Here is a 19,603-nt window from a genome sequence, read left to right as displayed (position 1 = left end):
TGTATCACTTAGTCCCTGATGTGTGTAGATAATATTTTAGGCTTTAAGTGCCACTGTTAAGGAACTCTATTCACTTAGGAAACAGCTTGTTAAGGCATGTAAAAGTAGTTCTAGTTATTTAGTAAAGGGTTCCAAGTGGTGTTCAACTGAATTAAAAAGAATGCTAGTTGATTGTTCAATTTGCTTGCAAATCTCTTGGAATAGCCTGTAGAGGCTGCAGTTGACATGTGTTTAGTCTCTTAACAGATTAAGTATCTTAACCAATTATTACTCAAGAGCTAACTACAAACTTTGAGCTACAGCTCTTAATGTCATTGGTGATTGTGTTCACAAGCTGTTGTTATTGTGCCATTCTTAAGCAATGATTCAGAGTACATACAAGTGTGGAAGCCAAAGAAAGATATATAAGAATTCGAAATTGTATATTTACTGAAAATATGAACAGTCTGTTTGCATATTCATTCATTTACTTGTAGGTTCCATTTATTAGCTACTCATATTTAAATAGGGTCTGTTTATAAATAAACTGCTTCAACAGAATGGTAATCTCTAATTTTGCTTCTCTGTATATACATTTTTGTGATGTTTTAAAGATAAAATGTTTGATTTTGGGATCAGTCTTTACTAGTAACAAACAGACAATTAACGATTGAAATACAGTCTGGGGATACCAAAGTTTAGTCTGGTTTACTATATTATTTCAAGAAATACTTGTTGGTTCAGGTGGAGGAAGGTGGTTGGATTTAAAGATCTCCGTATTTGTCAAACAAGGTAAAATATTTCTCGAGCTAATTATACCGTATAGCTTCTTAAAATGCTACTCTACTACACGATATTTACATAAGTTACAATCAGTTTATTGTTAGGATAGGCTTCTGATGCCTTTTCAAATATTTAAAGCTAAACTTGGAACTGTTTCAGCAAAAATACTAAACCTTTCTCATTTGTCCAGGTCAACTTTTATTGACCCTCTAGGGCAGTGGTTCCCAACCAGGGGTGGGGATAACATTTCAGTTTTTTTTTTGTTTATATTAAGGGTACTGACCTATATGTTCAAAAATTACGTTCGATTTTTATTTCTTATATTTCTTGTTACAGACTTAGTTTTTTACTTTGTTACAATAAACTATCGTTTCCACCGTCACAACCGGTGCAGACCGAAATCTTAATGTACAACTGTAAACAAACAACATACGAAACGTAAACGTGACCTAAATACTCGGCACAACTAATTAGGTTACGTTCATAAACGCTGTCTTAAAGTGTCTATTATTTATTTGTTATGTATTTGTGTGATCGTGACTCAAGAAACTTCCAGAAGTATCCAGAATTAATCGATGACGTCTTGTGACGTATATTCAAGAATATTCTAGAAAGTTTTGCAGAGTATATAAACCCATGCGTGATGCAATGGTAGTCAGTGCATTGTTGATTCTGTGTTCGTGCAAAAAGACTTCAAGAAAAGGAAATGGAATGATGATTATAAGAAGTTTGGTTTCACTTGCATCGGAACAACTGAGGATCTGCAAAAACCCCAGTGCATGTTTTGTGATGCTGTCCTTTCAAATGCAAATTTGAAGCCATCTAAGCTGCAGGAACACTTCAACAGCTGGCATGATGGAGCAGCTGTTGCAAGCCATGATGTTGAATCATTGAAAGGTAGAAGGGCCCACTTTGATTCTTGAGCAACCCTTCCAAAATTAGGTTTTATATCTGCTGACAAACCACTGCTGATGGCTTCATACCACGTGGCATATAAAGTAGCCAAATCAAAGAAGCTCCATACAATTACAGAAGAGCTGATAAAACTGTGTGCATTAGAAATGGGAACAATTGTTCTGGGAAAAGAAGCCTCAAACAAGCTTAAATTAGTGCCATTATCAAATATGTTATTCAAAACTGAATTGGTGATTTGAGTTCGGACATTTTGGACCAAGTTATCACAGATATCAGGTCAAGTCCCTTGAAAATCTCTCTCCAATTGGATGAAACAACTGATGTTGCAAATTGCAGTCAACTCATCGCACTAGTGAGGTATGTCCATGATGGTGCCATAATGGAAGATTTCCTGTTCTGTGAAGATCTGAAAACAACCACTAAAAGGAAAGATGTCTTTCAGTGTGTGAAGGACTTCTTTGCAAAATATGATTTAGATATCCAAATTATTAGTTTTGTGTGTACTGATGGTGCCCCTGTTTTGCTAGGAAATAAATCAGGATTTTTTGCACTGATGAAACAAGAAATTTCGCACTTGCAAGCTACTCACTGTTTTCTTCATCGACATGCTTTGGCATCAAAACCATTGCCTCCAAAGTTGAAAAAGGTCCTTGACACTTTTGTGAAGACCATCAACTGGATTAGGGGTCATACTCTGAACAACTGCCTCTTCAAATCACTTTGTGAAGATTTTGGATGTGAGCATTCAGTTTTGCTGGCTGTCATGTGGGAGAGCTTTAACGTGCTTCTTTGAACTGCAAGAAGAAGTCAAAACTTCTCTGAAGGAACATGATTATGATCTGCTCGGAGAAATAGAATCACAAGAATTCAACCAAATACTAGCCTATTTGAGTGATATTTTCACTCGTATGAATGACCTGAGTGTATCTCTTCAAGGGAAAAACATTAACATATTGAAATGCTGTGAAAAGTTAAATGCTTTCAAAGAAAAGTTACATATTTGGTGTCGACAAGTTAAAAGAGGGAATCTTTCAAATTTTTCATCATTGAAGAAATGGTAGGTGAGGATGAGTCCCTAATTCCATGTGTGTGTGAAGAAATTGTGGATCATTTTGAAATACTATCAGTCATTTGATGGATATTTTGGAGGAGAACTGGAAACTTCTGAAAAATTAATTATCAATCCATACTCCTTCAATTTCGATAATATGTTGGATGGCGAAGAGAACTGAAGGAAGATCTTATTGAACTGCACACAAATCGAGTTTTTGAAATGCAGTTTGAAAGCAAAACTTTGGAACAATATTGGTGGTCGGCAATGGACATGTTTCCAAGACTTTGTGAGAGAGCACTAAATGTGCTCATCCCACTTGTGATGACATACTTATATGAGTTTGGATTTAGTGCTCTTTTGTCAATCAAGGGAAAATCTAGAAATTACTTTGGTGCACAGGCAGACTGTTGCTATCAGCAACAAAATGCCAAACTTTGAAAAACTTGTAAGAAATAAATAGGAACAAAAGAGTCGTTAAATTTAAATTGGCTTATGAACATTTGAACATTTCAAATTCAAAGAAATTTCATTTCATGCATGGATGAAAATTTATTTTTTTGTAGGCCATGTAGGGTTTATGCAACTTTTAGTTTGGTGTAATATTCTTTCTTTTCCAAATGTTTCGTTTTTTTATATATCATTAAAAACTAGTTATAAAAATTTGTTTTGGCCACCTTCACCTTTATTCTTAAATAAATAATTACTGTGATGGGTGCGAGAACATATTAAAATTTTTTAGGGGTGAGGGGCATAAAAAATGTTGGGAACCACTGCTCTAGGGACTACTTGACAAATTTATTTTGTCAAGCTTTTCCATAGCTACTATTGAGATTGTGATCCATTTCTCCTCGATGAAGGCCTAAGTAAGAAATTTAGTAATTTAAAAAAAAAAAAAAGAGAGAGAAAAAGTAGTCTGACAAGTTACTATATATTGTTGTTGGTCTTTCATGGGTTTTTGCCAGGGAGAATATTTTGACTTAATAAACACTTAGAACAAAATACGTCTTAACACAAGCTTTACAAAAATCTGAAGTTCTGTAAATTTAATACATCTAAATTCAAAACTTTACATTGATCACAATTTGACAAAATCCCATCAGATGATAAAACATCCTCTGAAACAAGTTTATTGTGGTGTAGAGTCATATGAAAAGTAAAACATTGTTTGGAAAAGTGGTCTCATAAGATCAAGATTAAATAAGTAAAATTACCCGTCTCCACCCAGTGATGAGAGAAGATTAATCTGTAATTTAAATTATATCATGGACTTAAGAAAGGATAGTTGTGTTGTGTTCATGGTTTTACTCAGAGCCAAAACTCTGAGCTACTCATACCAACCACCGTAAAAAGTAATTTTTAAATATTTTAGGCATGGTAAGAGCCACTCAATAATGACATTCAGTAAATCTACATTTTTGTTTCTTTAACCCTTTCGGCGCTGAATAACAACTTTTAATGTTTGGCATGACGCTGAATATATATGTTTGATACTTCAACTAATTACAGTATAAGTACTAAAAGCATAATATTTCGGCAGTAACTCAACAAAAGTCCTTGAAATATTTAGTGATTGTACCCAATACTATATAGGTTAAATTCAATACATAAGAATAACAGGAATAAAGAAAGGTCGCTGCCGAAAGGGTTAAGTTATATCATGTTTTGAAATGTGAATTCTAGTGTGATTAACTCCTAACAATTTAGGGGGCTTGCACACAGACGAACAGTCGGACAGACACCACAGTCGCAATATACATAAAAGATTCTACAGTAGACAAGGACTAAGTTTCCTCATCTATTATAAAAATAATAACAGTAATAATACTTAGTTTTTGCCTATCATGAGAATCCTGGTACAGGTAATAAGGTCCATAATATATACAAGATAGATAAATAAAATTGGGACACTTTTTGGTAATGTGGCTGTTCCATTATCAGATCATTGTATTCATAAATGAATGTGATTAGTGTACTAATACAACATTTGATGAAAGTTTAACAGTTTGGGTAAATATCACATAACATTTCTTCTCTCTCTCTCTTTTTGTAAATCTGAAATTTTTTATGTTTTGAGCATTAATTTAGCCCTAAAAGTGATGTGAAGCAGATGAACTATGTTTGTAAGTTTTACTAGAGTGTAATCTATAAGAAACTTGTTTGTACTGTTTTTTTGGTTTCAGATCAATGAGTTATTCAATGACACAAAGAATGAGCTACAAACCAGAAATTCTGAACTGGAAGAAAAGTCCCAAGCTTTAATCAAGACCACAAGTGTACTTCAACATACTCACAAGGTAAGCCTAAAATAAGGTTCTGAATATAGCATCATTTATTTAATTATAAGTTTGTGTGTACGTGTGTGTCAAGATGAGTTTAGTAAATATTTTATTCAAGATACATATTAGCAACAGTCATTATTGTCATTCAGTTTTCAGTTCTTAAGGTTGAAAATGTTGCTGTTTTATTGCCTTCCTTCTTGCCAGTTACTAAAAGGTGGAGATGGTCATAATTTATAATTAAAATCTGGAGATTTCTGATTAGCTATTATGCATTCTCTCATGACTAGACTTAAGAAACCTGCACTGGAAATTGCCTAAAATTATCGGTCTCTTATTTTAGTAAAGTTGTCAAAGTGATACTGTATATAGGATACTAATAAAACATTCCTACAGCTAAAGATCTTTCTCTCCCTCTGATAAAAATTTGATTTTAGTTTATTTGGAAAAGTAAGATACTAACGTAATTTGTTTTTAATTTCCCAAACCCAAAAATTTGCATAATGTAAACTGTTAGTAAGATTATATTAAATTGAACTTAAACTGTTTCATGTAACTTTTTCTTAACATAATTTTAAACGTACTCCAGTTGCCATGGACTAAATTGAAGTTGGTAGTTTACGTTACTGAAAAACTACTAATTTTGTCAGTGAAATTATTTTCACTTTCTTTTCTTAGGCACTCAATAAAGTAACCTTGGAAAGAGATGAAAAGAGTCACCTGGTGGTTCAACAGGTGCAGACAGAAAAGAAACTTTCTGCACAGGCTCAAAAGGTATGTTTTTTTGTTGTATATACATTGCTTCTACTGTGTAATTTGGCCCCAGAGTACAGATAGCCCTTTTTGAAGCTTTGTGCTTAATAGCAAATAAATGTATGTTTATTGTGCTTAATATTCTGTCTGCATTGAAGAATCGTATGTTTTCAACTTTGTTGTGAAGCTTCTGGAAGTAGCTGACCAGTCTACAACAGATGTGTCTGCTCTACACATGAAGTTGGATAGGAAGCGGTCAGTAGAAACTGTCAATGATCAACGATCAAGGGAATTCAGGACATCCTTCCAGCAGAAGCTTGGGCACATGGAAGATTTGATGTCTCAATTGGCACAAAAACAGTCCAGCTATATCACTACACTTCACAAAGACTTTTGTAAGTATCAGTGCATTTGTTCATAGTAAGTAATTTATTTTCCCACTTTCTATAGGTAGATTATTGAAGTATGTGTCATTAAGAAATGTCTTAGAATAATAACTATCTAGCTTAGTAGATGTGGTTCTTGTCTGTTTTGCAAGAGATTCTGGATTCAGTTCTGCTCCTGGGAGGATTACAAAAAAAAAAATTGATATTCAATTAGTGGTCTTCTCAAAAACCTGAAGTGAGGCCCTATTATGTGTTTTGTTGTACCTGTTCTTTTCCCTTTTTTTGGGGGTGGGATAACTCGGTAATTTGAGTTTTGTGAAAGTGCTTGCTTGTTTACCCTATTAATCTGGATTTTATCCCACTTGTGTGTGAGAGAGAGAGAGAGAATTAACTACTTGAAGGTTAACTTTTCATAAAACAAATTAATTATTTATCAAGTTGTAAACTGACCCTACCATTTTTGTTTCTGTTTTGTCTGTGATTTTAATGCAATATTAGCAAACATTATTTGACATTTTTGTAGTAAAATTTAATGTACTTTGTTAATGAAAGAACCCTTAATGCATTTATGAGGGAAAGCCTGGTCACCTATCATATCATTATATAAAAAATCAGGTTTAGTACAAAAGGCAAATATGTCAGTTCATATTGAATAAGAGGACCTCGATGACTTAAGTGTTTCTTTGTGGTATTTTTAAACATCCAGTTGATATGAAGTAATTCCTGAATCCAAGTGACAAAAAGACAAATTGTTCTGATTATTATGCTGACAAATAACTTTAAGAGTTGAGACAAGGATTGGTAGTATTCAAAGTTAATTTCTTCATGTTTGTGGTGGAACAGATGTGGCTAGTTTGTCAGGCCATGAGTGTGAAGGTCCTATTTTTGCCACACCATGTTGTGCATTTTAGGGCTGTGCATGTGTTATAAGTGTAATGTTCATAGCCCACTCTGATTAGAATAGTTCAATAGTTAGTAGTGGGTGCTGCTGAGTAACTGATTTTCTTTTAGTTCATCAGTTCAAAATTAGGGACAGCTAGTGCAGCAAGTCCTTGTGTAGCTTTCTACAAATATCACAAACAGATCAATTTCATGGCTGGTACCTTTACAGACATGAAAAAAAGTTTATTATGCATATAAAATGTCTTGTGTTCTTAATGCCATCATTTTTATGCAGTAAGTTGAATGAGAGAGTGCACATAAGTGCACTTACACATCCGTTAGCATCTACGTAAAAAATGAAACAAGTTTACTTTGATACCTTCGACTTTTATTTTCAGAATCTTGTAGATTAGATAGGATTCCAGATGTTTTGAACTCTTAATGAAATCAATCTATTTATCTTTACAGATGAATTGTAAAAAACATCTTGGTTAAATCATTTGTACATGATTTGTGTTTTAAAAGTAATGTACGGATTTGATATCGTGAGAAAGGTATTTTCAGTTAAAATACTTTTACTGACAAGACAGTAGGCCTCAAGTGACATTAGAGATATGGCATTAAAATCAATAGATTTTGATGAATGGTGTGAGTTTTTAAACTGCTTCATTTCAGTGATTACAATGATAAATTGAACATTTTGACAAAAAGTAACTGTTGAAATTGGAAATTAGTGTTCTATATTTTTCTGTTATTTAGTTTCTTTATTTGTTGATTTTTAATGCTTTGTAAAAAGGAAAAGGAAAAGTGTTAACACCACCCAAAAACTTTGTTTATCAGGCATTGTATTTAGTTCCAAAAATAAAGCCTTGAAATTATTTGTCTTTGGTTTATTTCATGTGCAAAAATGTGCAGATGTTTATTGATGCAGCTGAACCTGGGGGTGTAATTAGTTGTTTACTTATTCCCTGCATGATGTGAGAAATGTGAAGCATCATATTCTTGTGTGGAAGACATCAAGTAATTATTTTACCAATTTGGTAAAATATTATCTGAAAAGGAACAAAATATGAACTTAAGCTAAATGTAGATTTCTTTTGATCAGTCAAAATTAATTTATTGTTTTGTTCATGACTTGTTTGAAATTATAACTGGTTGTTTGACAGCTCAGAGCCTTGAAGCTTATGAGAAACAGTATTCAGAATTGTCTGGAGTGATAGCAGCTTTAAGCAACTCTCACTCTCAGCACTTGGAGATGCTTGGAAATAAGATGACTGAGGAAGGTGAGAAAGAACAGAGGTGGGCTGAGGAAATATTGAGAATACACACCAATCAAAAGGTGAGTAGAAAACTCGAGCTGCAGTGCAAGGTGGCTTTAATGGATTTACCAAATTATTTTTCTTGCATAATACATGTTTTTTATTTTATTTTAAATGACAGCTTGTCAGATAGTGAATCTTTTGAATAATATTGAGCCGTGTTGATCCACATTAGATTTATTAAGACTAACTGTATAGTTCTGATCTTTAAGGTTTTCAAGCTCATTAACATGATTTAATTATGTTGCTTGTATTTGTTAGGTTGGGAAAATGTTAAAGTTAAGCTTGTATTTTTTTGTGTTTGAAACAACAGTTAAAACATTTTTAGTAATAAATATCTAAGCTAAGCAGTGAGCCTTTATAAAGATTCCAAATTGTATTGTACTGTCTGTTAAGTATGGTGACGTACAGCAACGGAGAGAAGAGTTATATAGAAGGACCATCACGTACTTTGGTCACTTTGCTCTGTCGTGGCATGGCATATGGATATGAAAGCTAGAGAACATGATTATTGATGCATGAGATACGAGATGAACCTGTAAAAATAAATAAATGTTGCCATTCACCAGAGAGTGCATTTGGTGGAGTCATAAGTTTCATAATTCATCAAAAACAATTCTAGAGCACAATAAAGTTGGTCACATGGATGTCAGCTAAAAGGAACTTACTATGATTCCACTTAAGAAGACATGTTGAAAGACACTACCATCCCAAAACTGCTGGTATTGCTCAGGACTTGTCATGACTGACTGTTTTCAGCATCACTTCTCAGACGGATGCTGCAGTTGAGAAAGGTGAAGGACACGATAAACAAACATTGTAGAAATGTGTACCCTGGTGGCAATGTTTATTAGTAATTATTTTGTTTTTATTATTGTACATGTTCCTCAGTGCCCACTTTCATACATTTAATTGTTTTCCAATTATGTCACTGTAAATTGACTACAGGACATTTTGATAACCTTGTTTATATTATCAGCATAGCACATATAATAAATGAATGTCCAAAGAGAGGAGATATATTACAATAAAGATTTCAATGTGCTGTTTTTGAACTTGTTGACTTATTCCTTTTCCAAATAAATTTATGATGCTTAGCTAATTTGGATGTATTTTAAAAAGTTTGGACTTGTCCTTCCTGTTACTTCAGGATATGATAATCAGATGTTTTGTAACAGAAAATGATAAATGTTTTGTACATGTTTCAGAATTCTGCAGTTAGCAGCCACAGAATGTTCGTGTCAGAACATTTCATCCCACAGATTGGTGTTCTGAATAACTTGCTTAAAAAGCAGCATCTGATACTTCAAGAACAAAACAAGACCATCATTTCTAGTGTGAGTACAGTTTATATATGAAATAATGTAGTGTTAATTTGATTTTGTGTGCATGAGGAGGTGTATTACAGTTGGGGTTGGCATTAATAGGTGGTTATGGTGCCTGATTCACAACCTGAGCATAGCCAGGCAGTTAAGGCACTCAACTTGTAATCCTAGGGTTGTGGGTTCAAATCCCGTCACACCAAATGTGCTCACTCTTTCAGCCATGGAGACATTATAATGTGACAGTCAACCCCACTATACATTGGTAAAAGAGTAGCCCCAGAGTTGGTGGTCAGTGGTGATGACAAGGTGCCTTCCTTCTTGTCTTACACTGCTAAATTATGGATGGCTAGCACAGATAGCCCTCATGTAGCTTTGTGCAAAATTCAATAATAAACAAACACAGTCTGAGGGTTGCAGGTTCAAATCCCTGGGAGCCCCACCAGAAATGCTTACTCTTTTAGCTGTGGTTGATCCTGCTATTCATTTGTAAATGGGTGGTCCAAGACATGGTGATGACTAGTTGCCTTCCCTCTAGCCTTTCACTGATAAATTAAGGATTGGGTAAAGCAGATGAGCAATCATGTAACTTTGTGTGAAATAGAGAACAAACTAAACAGACATATTGTGGTTATTGCCACTTGTACAATTAAAAGGTTAGTCCATATTTTGGAGAAAGATTTAGAAAACAAAGAATTTTGGGAATGTTTTGATAATTAAAGAACTATTATTATTTATTTGTCTGCCATTTCAATGAATACAAGTGTTACACCTGATTTATAAGTTGGTGAGAAATGAACCCTCTGATAAATTGGAGTTTGGTCCTATATTACATTTTAACCTTATTAGAAGAATTGTCCAATGCATGTGGTGTAACTTGTTTATTTTTGTGAAGTTCTCACTTTAGAATCTTTATTATCAAGCATATATATATCTTTATATTTGACTACTTGCAAGGTTGTGTTTAGCTTGTGATACTGTGCAATCTACATGCCTGAAGACTGGTCCTTGTTAGGGTATAAGCATCCTGACCATTCCTGTGTGTTAATAGTAACAGTCAGAAACTCTGAAATATGTGAGGTTGCAGGTAAAATGGTTTTCTTGCAAAGCAGTCCATTAGGTCTGCAAAGTGGAGGACCAGAGAATACTGGAATATAATGATCTTTTTGATCTACAACCAAGATATTTTGGAGAAAGACTTTATAATAGCAGTCTGAAAAGTACAAAAATAACGTATATAAAGAAACACAGTTATAGTAAAATATGAAGACGAAACAAGGGCAAGTGTCAAAACATCGAAGGCACAATGCAAACTTCATGTAGAAGGTAATATTACCTCATAGTGCCCCATCCTGTAATTTATTGCTATAAAACCTTAATGTAAAGAGAGCTGAAACCTAAGAGTACTAACTGCCTCTCAAATTTCAGTTTAATGTTACTTTTACACAGAGCTAAATAATGTGGGTGACAATAATACAAATAAAGGACTTCTAAAGAATCCCTGTTATACCAAATGTGCTCCCTATTTCAGCAGTGGAGATGTTATAATGTGACAGTCAATCCTACTATTCATTGGTAAAATAGTAGCCCAAAGGTTGACAGTGGGTTTCTAGTCTTAAATTGCTAAATTATGGACTTCTAGTGCAGATAACCCTCATGTGGTTTTGTGCAAAATTTAAAATAAACCAAACACTATTTACCAAAATATGAAATAGCTAATACTTACTTTAAATGTTAAGACAAATCAACCTAAAAAATACTATATGAGTTACTGATGTTATTGAAAGTTAAAAGGTTTTCAAAAGTTAGTTATTATCTCTAAGAGATAAATATGCTAGTCATGTTTCTTGGTGGAAGAATGCTGTTGTAATGGTTACTATGAGTGTTCTATCTCACCAAAACAGTGCACTGTGTATTGTAATATTTAAAAACTAATAGTGAAAGCTTTTTCTCACTGTATGTTATTTTGCTACTGTGTAGCTTGAACAACAACAAGCATCTTTAAAATACTACGTTGCTGAACATCTGGAACTAACGTCTGAGCTGTGGAAAAACATGATTGTTTTGCTCGAGGAGCAAGCAACAGGTGTTCGTAAGGTTCAGGATAATGTGGTTTCAATATCGGAAGCAGAGTCGTCACTAAATCAGGTAAGAATGTACTTCTAGTGAGGTCAAGTTACTGGTTATTTGGTTGATGGTGGCTGGGCATGGCCAAGTGATTAGGTATCATGACCTGCACTCTGAGGGTCATGAATTCAAATTCTCATCACACCTAATGTGCTTGCCCTTTCAGACATAGGAACATTATAATTTGACAGTCAATTGCACTATTAATTGGTAAAAAAGTAGCCCAAGAGTTGATGTTGGGTGGTGATGACTAGCTCCCTTTCCTCTAGTCTTACACTGCTAAATTAGGGAAGACTAGTTCAGATAGCCTTGGGTGTATCTCTATGTAAAATGTAAAAAAACAACGAAAAAACAGTTGATGCTTTTTCTGGAAACATTTGTACTTTTTTAAAATTGAGTTATATATGTATTGCAATGTTTTATTCAAACAACGAAATAGGGTGGTAAAAATAAATAAAGTTGGAGAAATGTTACTTAACTGTGTCTATTGTCTATCATTAACATTTATTTTAAAATAATTGTGGGCAGATTGGTTATTATTTTAGCTGATAAATATTTAATGACTTACAATAAGTTAGATAAAATGTTATTTTCTTAATAAAGATGCAATATTATTTTCAATCTTTAAGTTGCACCATCTTTGTTTGGAGGTATTTTCCTATGGTACAATAATTAGAGATGAACATGCTTTTAAGTTCTGATCACCCAATATAATCAGATTAAGAGCTACAGTGATGTTTATTGTGCATATTTGAAATATAAATTGTACATTTGTACAGATGTAGAAAATCTAATTTTGTTTATTTTTCTTATAAAGTGAGAGATTTTGTGTGTGTGCATAGAAGGAGTTTGGCCCCCTTTTCTAAATGTGAAAAATGCAGTTGACAAGATGGAAAATGTTTATTTCTATTCAAGTTACTGTTAAAGAAATGCTATTGTATAAATGCAGAATTTTAAATTTGTTTTTATGCTGGAGAATAGTTTGTTGTTTTAGGTGTAGCTAAATGTACTTACATGTTTTGCTTTTACAAGAAATGGGAAGACAACATGAAGATGTTACAACAAATGTTCAGTACCATGCAGGAGATGATGACTCGTCACAAGGAACGCATCAATCCTCTTTTACCTCAAGTAGGTCCTTGCTCTAGGAGATATTTTTGTTATGTTGTGCATCTCAATCTTTTGTACACATTTAACATTTCTTTAAGTGTTTGGTCTGTAGCTGATTTTCCTGTTTAAATTGTTTTGGGGGGGGCTATTTAAAATTAAGAGTGATATTACTTGTATTACTATACATATGAGATGTATAAATCTTTTATAATGCAACACTAACAAGCAAGCACAATTTCTGTTTATTGTTCTCTTGTAACCCATGTTATTGTTGACTGTGTGGGTATAGGATAATGGGTTTTGCCATGCTAGTTTTCTTGAATTGTAAAGATAACACAGCTCTCTTTGATAAATCTATGAAAAGTAAATGGTATTGGTAGTGGTTACAAAAGGAGGAATATTTTTTAAATAGACTGTATGGACAGTGGGAATGGAAAAACTAACGTTCCTGGATAGTGTTTTTATATTATTTGTAAGGACTGTCCAAATTATCAAAGCAATTTTTTGCAAAATTAATTTTTTTTGCATTATTGTTCTTAGTACGTATTTATTTCTGTAAACTGTATATGCATTTTTTTAATGTGTAATATATACTTCTAGCTGCTCGAATATAAACTGCTAAAAATAAACTGTCTCAGCTACTTAGTTGTATTACCATTTCTGGACATACACAATTAGCTCTGGTCATCTGTTTTTTCTTGTTCAAAAGGATTTAAGTAAAGATGGACACAAAGAACCTTTTCCATTGCCATAATTTAGTGTAGTTATGTATAGCAGAGTTTAATTGGCATGTGTATCATAATTTATTTTATAACGTGTTATCAGAAATGGTTTTGGTACTTGTCATCATTGTACATATTAGAAAATCACATCCTTTTCAAAAATGGTAACACTATCTTTTTTTTTTTTTTTACTTTGACAGTTTCAAATGCATATTGCAACATGAGAGCTAAGCCTAAAATCAGCATTGTAAAGCATGTGCTCTATAGTATGAGGTTAAGCTTAGAACTTGATGGCTTAAAATAGAAACTGTAATGGAATATTACAAAAAATTATTTTACTTTTTATGTTGAACCACTATAGTGGTTCCAAATAGGAATTGCACAAAACCCTAATAGAAGACTTTGATAAAAGGATCATAAATAGTAAAGATTCAGTTCAAATAATGCTTTAAAACCTTTACTACTGATTGTTAAGGCTGTACACATATAAAAATGTACAGAGAAAAGTATGCATGTTACTCTTACAGAGGAAAAATAAAATCCACTGAAAATGACTTGTTTGTAATTATTATTTTTCTCCTGCAATCCTACAGTAAAACAGACTTGGTATATTGCATTCTGTGTAAGGTACTGTAAAGGTCTTAATGGTATTGAAAAGTTTCTTCTGTAATTTACACAAACTTAAAAAGAAATAAAGAAATAAATTGTAGTTCTAATGCAAACAATATTACCATTATTCACTTGAAGTTAACTTTCTTACAAGTATGTAATGTTTCTTTGTAAAGCTTAACTAAAGGGTGAAACAGGAATTATCAGCCAGTAATAGATAAACATTAGATGATTAACATGTAGATACCCAATGCTTTGTACACTATACAATAGGTGTCTCTAGGAAGCCAAACTTTATATTATGTATAAAGTTAAGGAGTAAATAAGATAATTATTCTGTGAATGTGCATATTAAAAGAAATGAAAGTTTATTTAAAAGTGATGTTTAAGATGCATGTTTTATCTGAAAAGGTTGGTTTTCTTGTGATAAACTCTTATAGACGTTTAGTGAGGATTGTGTATTATTCTAGGCATATATTTGTCCATTATTATACATTATATATAAAGAATTTAGTTACATAGATATTATAAATGTTCACTATATTGTTAAACAAATCTCCAGGAAAATCTCTACCTGCAGCTTAACATTTTACTTTTAAAACTAATGTGATCAAATAGTAGATAGAAATATAGCTACCATAACAAGTAATCCTTTATCTATAGTTGAACTTAAAAAATCTTGAAAATAAATAAATAAATTGGGGATTTAAAAACCTGTGAATACAAGTTGTGAAAAAGAAAACTTGAGATACTAATTAATAATGTTTACAGTACTGTAAATACTGTAAATAATGTTTACACTATCTCCAGGTTTATTTCCTTACATTTTTTTTTACAATTCCTATTTGCAGGTTTTTAAACTCTCAGTTTTGGTATTTATCTTCCACAAATATAGAGGATTGTAATTGAAACTTTACCTTGTTTGGTGCTGTTAACTATTGTAGTTTTATGGAAGTGTTTGAAACAAGGCAGGTATAAATTGGTGCGACTTATTTATAGTGTGATGTTGAAAATTGTAACAGTAGATATTTTTAGTTTCTATCATAATTTTTTAGTCTTAACTGTAGGTGTGAGGTAAGTAGTTCAAAGTTGAACTATTAGTTGAAAGTTTGTTCTTTTTGTTTTGAATAGCTAGAAATTCCAGTTTGAATGAACACTTTACTACAATTAAATATACCAGTCTTTCTGCTGTCGTTGTTTTGTATGTACATGGAATTTAGTTACTAAAGTTATCTGCCACTAATTTAAGATCGACTTGTTACTGTTAATATATTCTAAGTGATTGGGCATCTTGTTTACAATGGCTTAAAATAATATATTTCTGTGCACGAATATGTTATTATCATTTCATTAGTCGAAGATACGGTATAGAGGCAGAGCTAGTGTAGAGTACCATCTATGGTGTACTGATTTATGTCACATGACATGCATATAACTATTTCTTCCAGTTTAAACTTTTATGTTGTTATCAGTACTTGGTGAAGCTGACATTTAGGACAAATCTATAGTAGCATTCTTTTAAAGAGTGCTGGTAGCAGTAAAAAAACAATTTTCTGCTAGTGAACAGTAAACAGACAAATTAATGTTCTCAAATGTATGAGTACTCACTCTGATAAAGTAATATGACTTGCATTACTTGAAATATAATTGAGTACATCAGTGTAATAGTCCAGCAGCAAGCTGACTGTTTGTTCCTTTGATTTACTTTATAATCTTAACTACTATTTGTTTTTAAAATTCTTAAAGTTTTCCACACAATGCAAATGTAAGTGTAAACTCGTTATTAAAGTTAAGCCTAAAGAAATTATATTAAGTTTGTATTTAACTATGGTGTCTGAGAACAAAATTGCACCATTGAATTAGAAAAAAATTGAAACATGTACAAAATAAAGTTGTAATCATTCTTCAACACATTAAGGAAAACACTTGAGAGTGGAAACTTATCTAGTTAAAAGCATTTACCTGTTTACTATATTAAAAAGAAAGAGTAGTAGTTTGAGTTTGGCTTGAATTGAGTTGATGAAAACATTCTTCGTGAATATATTACATCACTTGTAGCTCAAGTGTTTCAGGATTAATTATTATATTACACTATTATGATCGAGGGAAGTAAATATGTATACATTGTCCATGTGTGTTTTTTAGTTTAGTATTACATTAAAAGTATGGGTTTCTGTCTTTTTTTTTTACAGATTCAGGATGATCTTCGTGAAACTTCTGTATCTACCCAGAAATGTCAAGGTTTAATAGAAAAGTGAGATTACCAGAAAAACATTTATCTGAAGTATTGTGTGCATGTATTAATATACGCGTTTAGGGACATTAAAATATTTTCTTGTGTACTAATATGTTTAAAGATCTAAATAAAACAAAGTGAACAGTTTGTTGCTAATCTGTCTAAAGTTGGTAAGAACTGTTTTTTTTCTTACTAAGAAGTCATACAACATAGTATTAAGTTGTTACAGGAAACTTTTTTAGTTGTTTGATACAGCTAAACAAATCAAAGAAGAGTAGTTGAAATTTGTTGTTTTTTTTTAAATTCTTTTCAGTCACATAACTCAGGTAAAAAATTCAGGCAATGAGTTTGAAGCAACTTGCATTCGAGACCAACAGAGTCTGTCACACGAAACACAAGATAGCTTGAAAAAGGTAACATCCAAGTTGAATATATCATCCTGTTAAGCTTTGATGTCATCCTTTGCTCGACAAATGAAGTATTTAAATACCCACAATTGTAACAGATTGGGACATTCAAATATTCTGTGTGAAATAGTTGTAATAAATTTCACTGTTTACGTTTTACAACTGGTTTGTTAATATATCTTTATTTGGTTATTATTGTTGTCCTTATAACTCTGACACCACCATCACGGATACTTATGCATGTTTTCTTAGATGTGAAAATACAAAGAAATTAAAATTTTTTTGGAGAAAATAGAAATAGCTTTTCAAAGTTGACCAAATGACCTCCAGCAGAATTCTGAAAGAGTGACTGAAAATTTTTTTTCTTTTTCTGTCACAACTGATCACTTCATGTATTATGCTGCATCTGCTTTTGTATTGCAGTTTTTTTTTTCTTGTATTACAGGCTATGGACTTTGGTGTTGAAGTACAAACAAAGCAGGAAATGCTACAAACGGAGAGTGTTACAGCTGCGGATAATGTGGAAAATGTAAGTACGAAGAAACTGTGTAGGAGATGCTTCCTCGTTTCTCTATCCACCTCTGTGTGTTTAAGCTAGAACCAGAATGTCTAATATCAAATTCAAAACAAAAACTTTTACTTACAACAACTTCAGCTATATTTATCATAACTTCATGAATTACTAAGTACATTCTAGGTTTAGTGACAATTTGTCCAGTGGTTTGCTGGTTATATGCAAACAAATGCATAGGCTTAAACTTGCAGTCAGAGGACATGCTGCCATTTATTTTAAAAATAGTTTTCATACCTTTGTTTTATACTTACAAGGAAATTTTGTGGCTGGCTTACTTTATAGGCATGGGAAACTACGTACCAGGAGGTAGAAGCCAGAATCAGAGAACATGCAGAGAACCATGTTTACGAACTACAAGCAAACAGATATCATCTTCAGGTAAGGAGGTTTGACAGCATACTAATATCTAAGATGTATTCATGGACTATGTAGAACATAAAATAACATCTTTAGGCAATAATGGTGTATAGAATCAGTTTTAGTAAATTTCATTTAACCCTAACTCAACAGGTTTTCCTCTGGCCAGGGGTCCAAGGACATATAATGTTTGTAGACTTAGGTTCAAAATTGTATTGAACTACTATTTTTGGATCTATTTCAGTAATTTTGGTATCAACTTATAGATTATGTTTCAAGTTTCAGTAGTATGCATTATTTAATTTAAAGTAAATCTTAAAGAAAACCCAAAGTATTAATTTTTGCACGTCACATTGTATCTTGAATACAGCCTTAATTCAACTTGGATGCTTTTGATGCCCAAATACAAAGCCCATAGTTTATTATGAATGAGAAACTAATATTACTGATATTGATGAGTGAGCTCGATTATGAAATAATAACCTCCTATCTTTTTTATTTGCTGAGATATCACGAATTCAGGAAATGAAACACAGTGGCTACACCTACGTCTTCCATTTTTGGAAATACTTGGTTAAGTACATTTACTTCATGCTATGACATGTTTATAATCAAATTTTACCCCTTGTAGTTTTTTCAGCTTTTGCAAATGCAGGAAACTTTTATTTTTCAGGGTAGAATCAAAGAGGAGAGGTAGGAGATAAGGGAGTTGTGTTTTTTTTAAAGATCTAAAAACAGCTTAGTTACTAAGCCTGGTAAGTTGTGGTGGAATTCTGTGCTATTGATGTATTATTTTGTTTTACATCCAGTGTGTGCAAAATTTAAAAATGCTTAGCAAGTTACGACAAGCGAGTACAAATTTCATTAAGTAGAATAGATCATTGTTTTCTATCTTTCTTTACCATACTATGTTTTAAGAAAAATAACTGAAATTGAAGAGTTTCTTTTTGTACATTCAACATGAGGCGATGTATAACTCTTGTTACATGTTATATTCTTAGGTCTGTAAACTTTTGTTGTAAGTTTCAGTTTAGAAGTGTTGTTATTTAATTTTTCAAAATTGGTTACATTTTAAAATGTTTTTATTAAAAGTAGGTATGAGTAATGTATCATAACCAAAATGTGACAGGTCACTTTGTAAAGGCCAGTTTTATAGTGTTGGATACAGTAACACAAGTGCATGCGTACTGTTTCATCAAAGATTACGTGGTACTACTGTTGCTCAGACACAGCTGAAAGATAATGTTTAAACATAGATTTGCAGTGGATTGTATGTATGTTGCCTCATGGTTAGTTTGTGCATATACAGTCTTGTGTTTCCTGTCCTGTTACTGTAAGATAGTACATATCACGAGGATTCTTTGGTACTGTATTGGAGTGACATCCAAATTTAAATTTTGATCAGAGAGATGCTAATATCCAAAGGAACTAACATATTGGTAACCAGTTTATGAACTGTGAATCACTGTTTTCCATCTTTGAGTAGTATGCTTCTTGTAATATTTTTATAGGCTATAGTTCAGGGAAGAGCATTAGTATTCAGACTATGAGACAAATCTCCCTAGGAAGTGACAGAAGTTGTACCCAAGATGATAATATTGTAAATATATCCTTTATATATATAGCTTGTTGAGTGATAATCCTCAACAGTTGTGACACATCAGTCTTAAGGTGTGTGTTTTTTCTTCAACACATTTTTACAGATTGTAAACTATGAAAAGGAACTTTTGTGGTTGTTGTTCTTTATTTATATTAGTTCAGGGAAGCTCACTGAGGTAGCTTGAGAACCTCT

General features: G+C 32.5%; 1 protein-coding gene across 1 annotated transcript in view; it reads left to right on the top strand.

Annotated features, from left to right (window-relative positions):
• Klp61F (Kinesin-like protein at 61F) overlaps positions 1-19,603 on the top strand; it is a 78,440-nt gene that overhangs the window by 52,618 nt on the left and 6,219 nt on the right. Inside the window, exons 12-22 of the mRNA XM_076515986.1 lie at positions 4,912-5,025; positions 5,686-5,781; positions 5,948-6,155; positions 8,195-8,367; positions 9,556-9,684; positions 11,650-11,817; positions 12,829-12,927; positions 16,430-16,491; positions 16,787-16,886; positions 17,326-17,409; positions 17,737-17,832. Coding sequence (XP_076372101.1) covers positions 4,912-5,025; positions 5,686-5,781; positions 5,948-6,155; positions 8,195-8,367; positions 9,556-9,684; positions 11,650-11,817; positions 12,829-12,927; positions 16,430-16,491; positions 16,787-16,886; positions 17,326-17,409; positions 17,737-17,832 — 1,329 coding nt within the window. The remainder of the gene's footprint in view (positions 1-4,911; positions 5,026-5,685; positions 5,782-5,947; positions 6,156-8,194; positions 8,368-9,555; positions 9,685-11,649; positions 11,818-12,828; positions 12,928-16,429; positions 16,492-16,786; positions 16,887-17,325; positions 17,410-17,736; positions 17,833-19,603) is intronic.

Source organism: Tachypleus tridentatus, chromosome 7, assembly GCF_004210375.1.
Source record: "Tachypleus tridentatus isolate NWPU-2018 chromosome 7, ASM421037v1, whole genome shotgun sequence".
NCBI lineage: Eukaryota > Metazoa > Arthropoda > Merostomata > Xiphosura > Limulidae > Tachypleus > Tachypleus tridentatus.
This window is presented reverse-complemented; position numbering and strand designations above follow the sequence as displayed.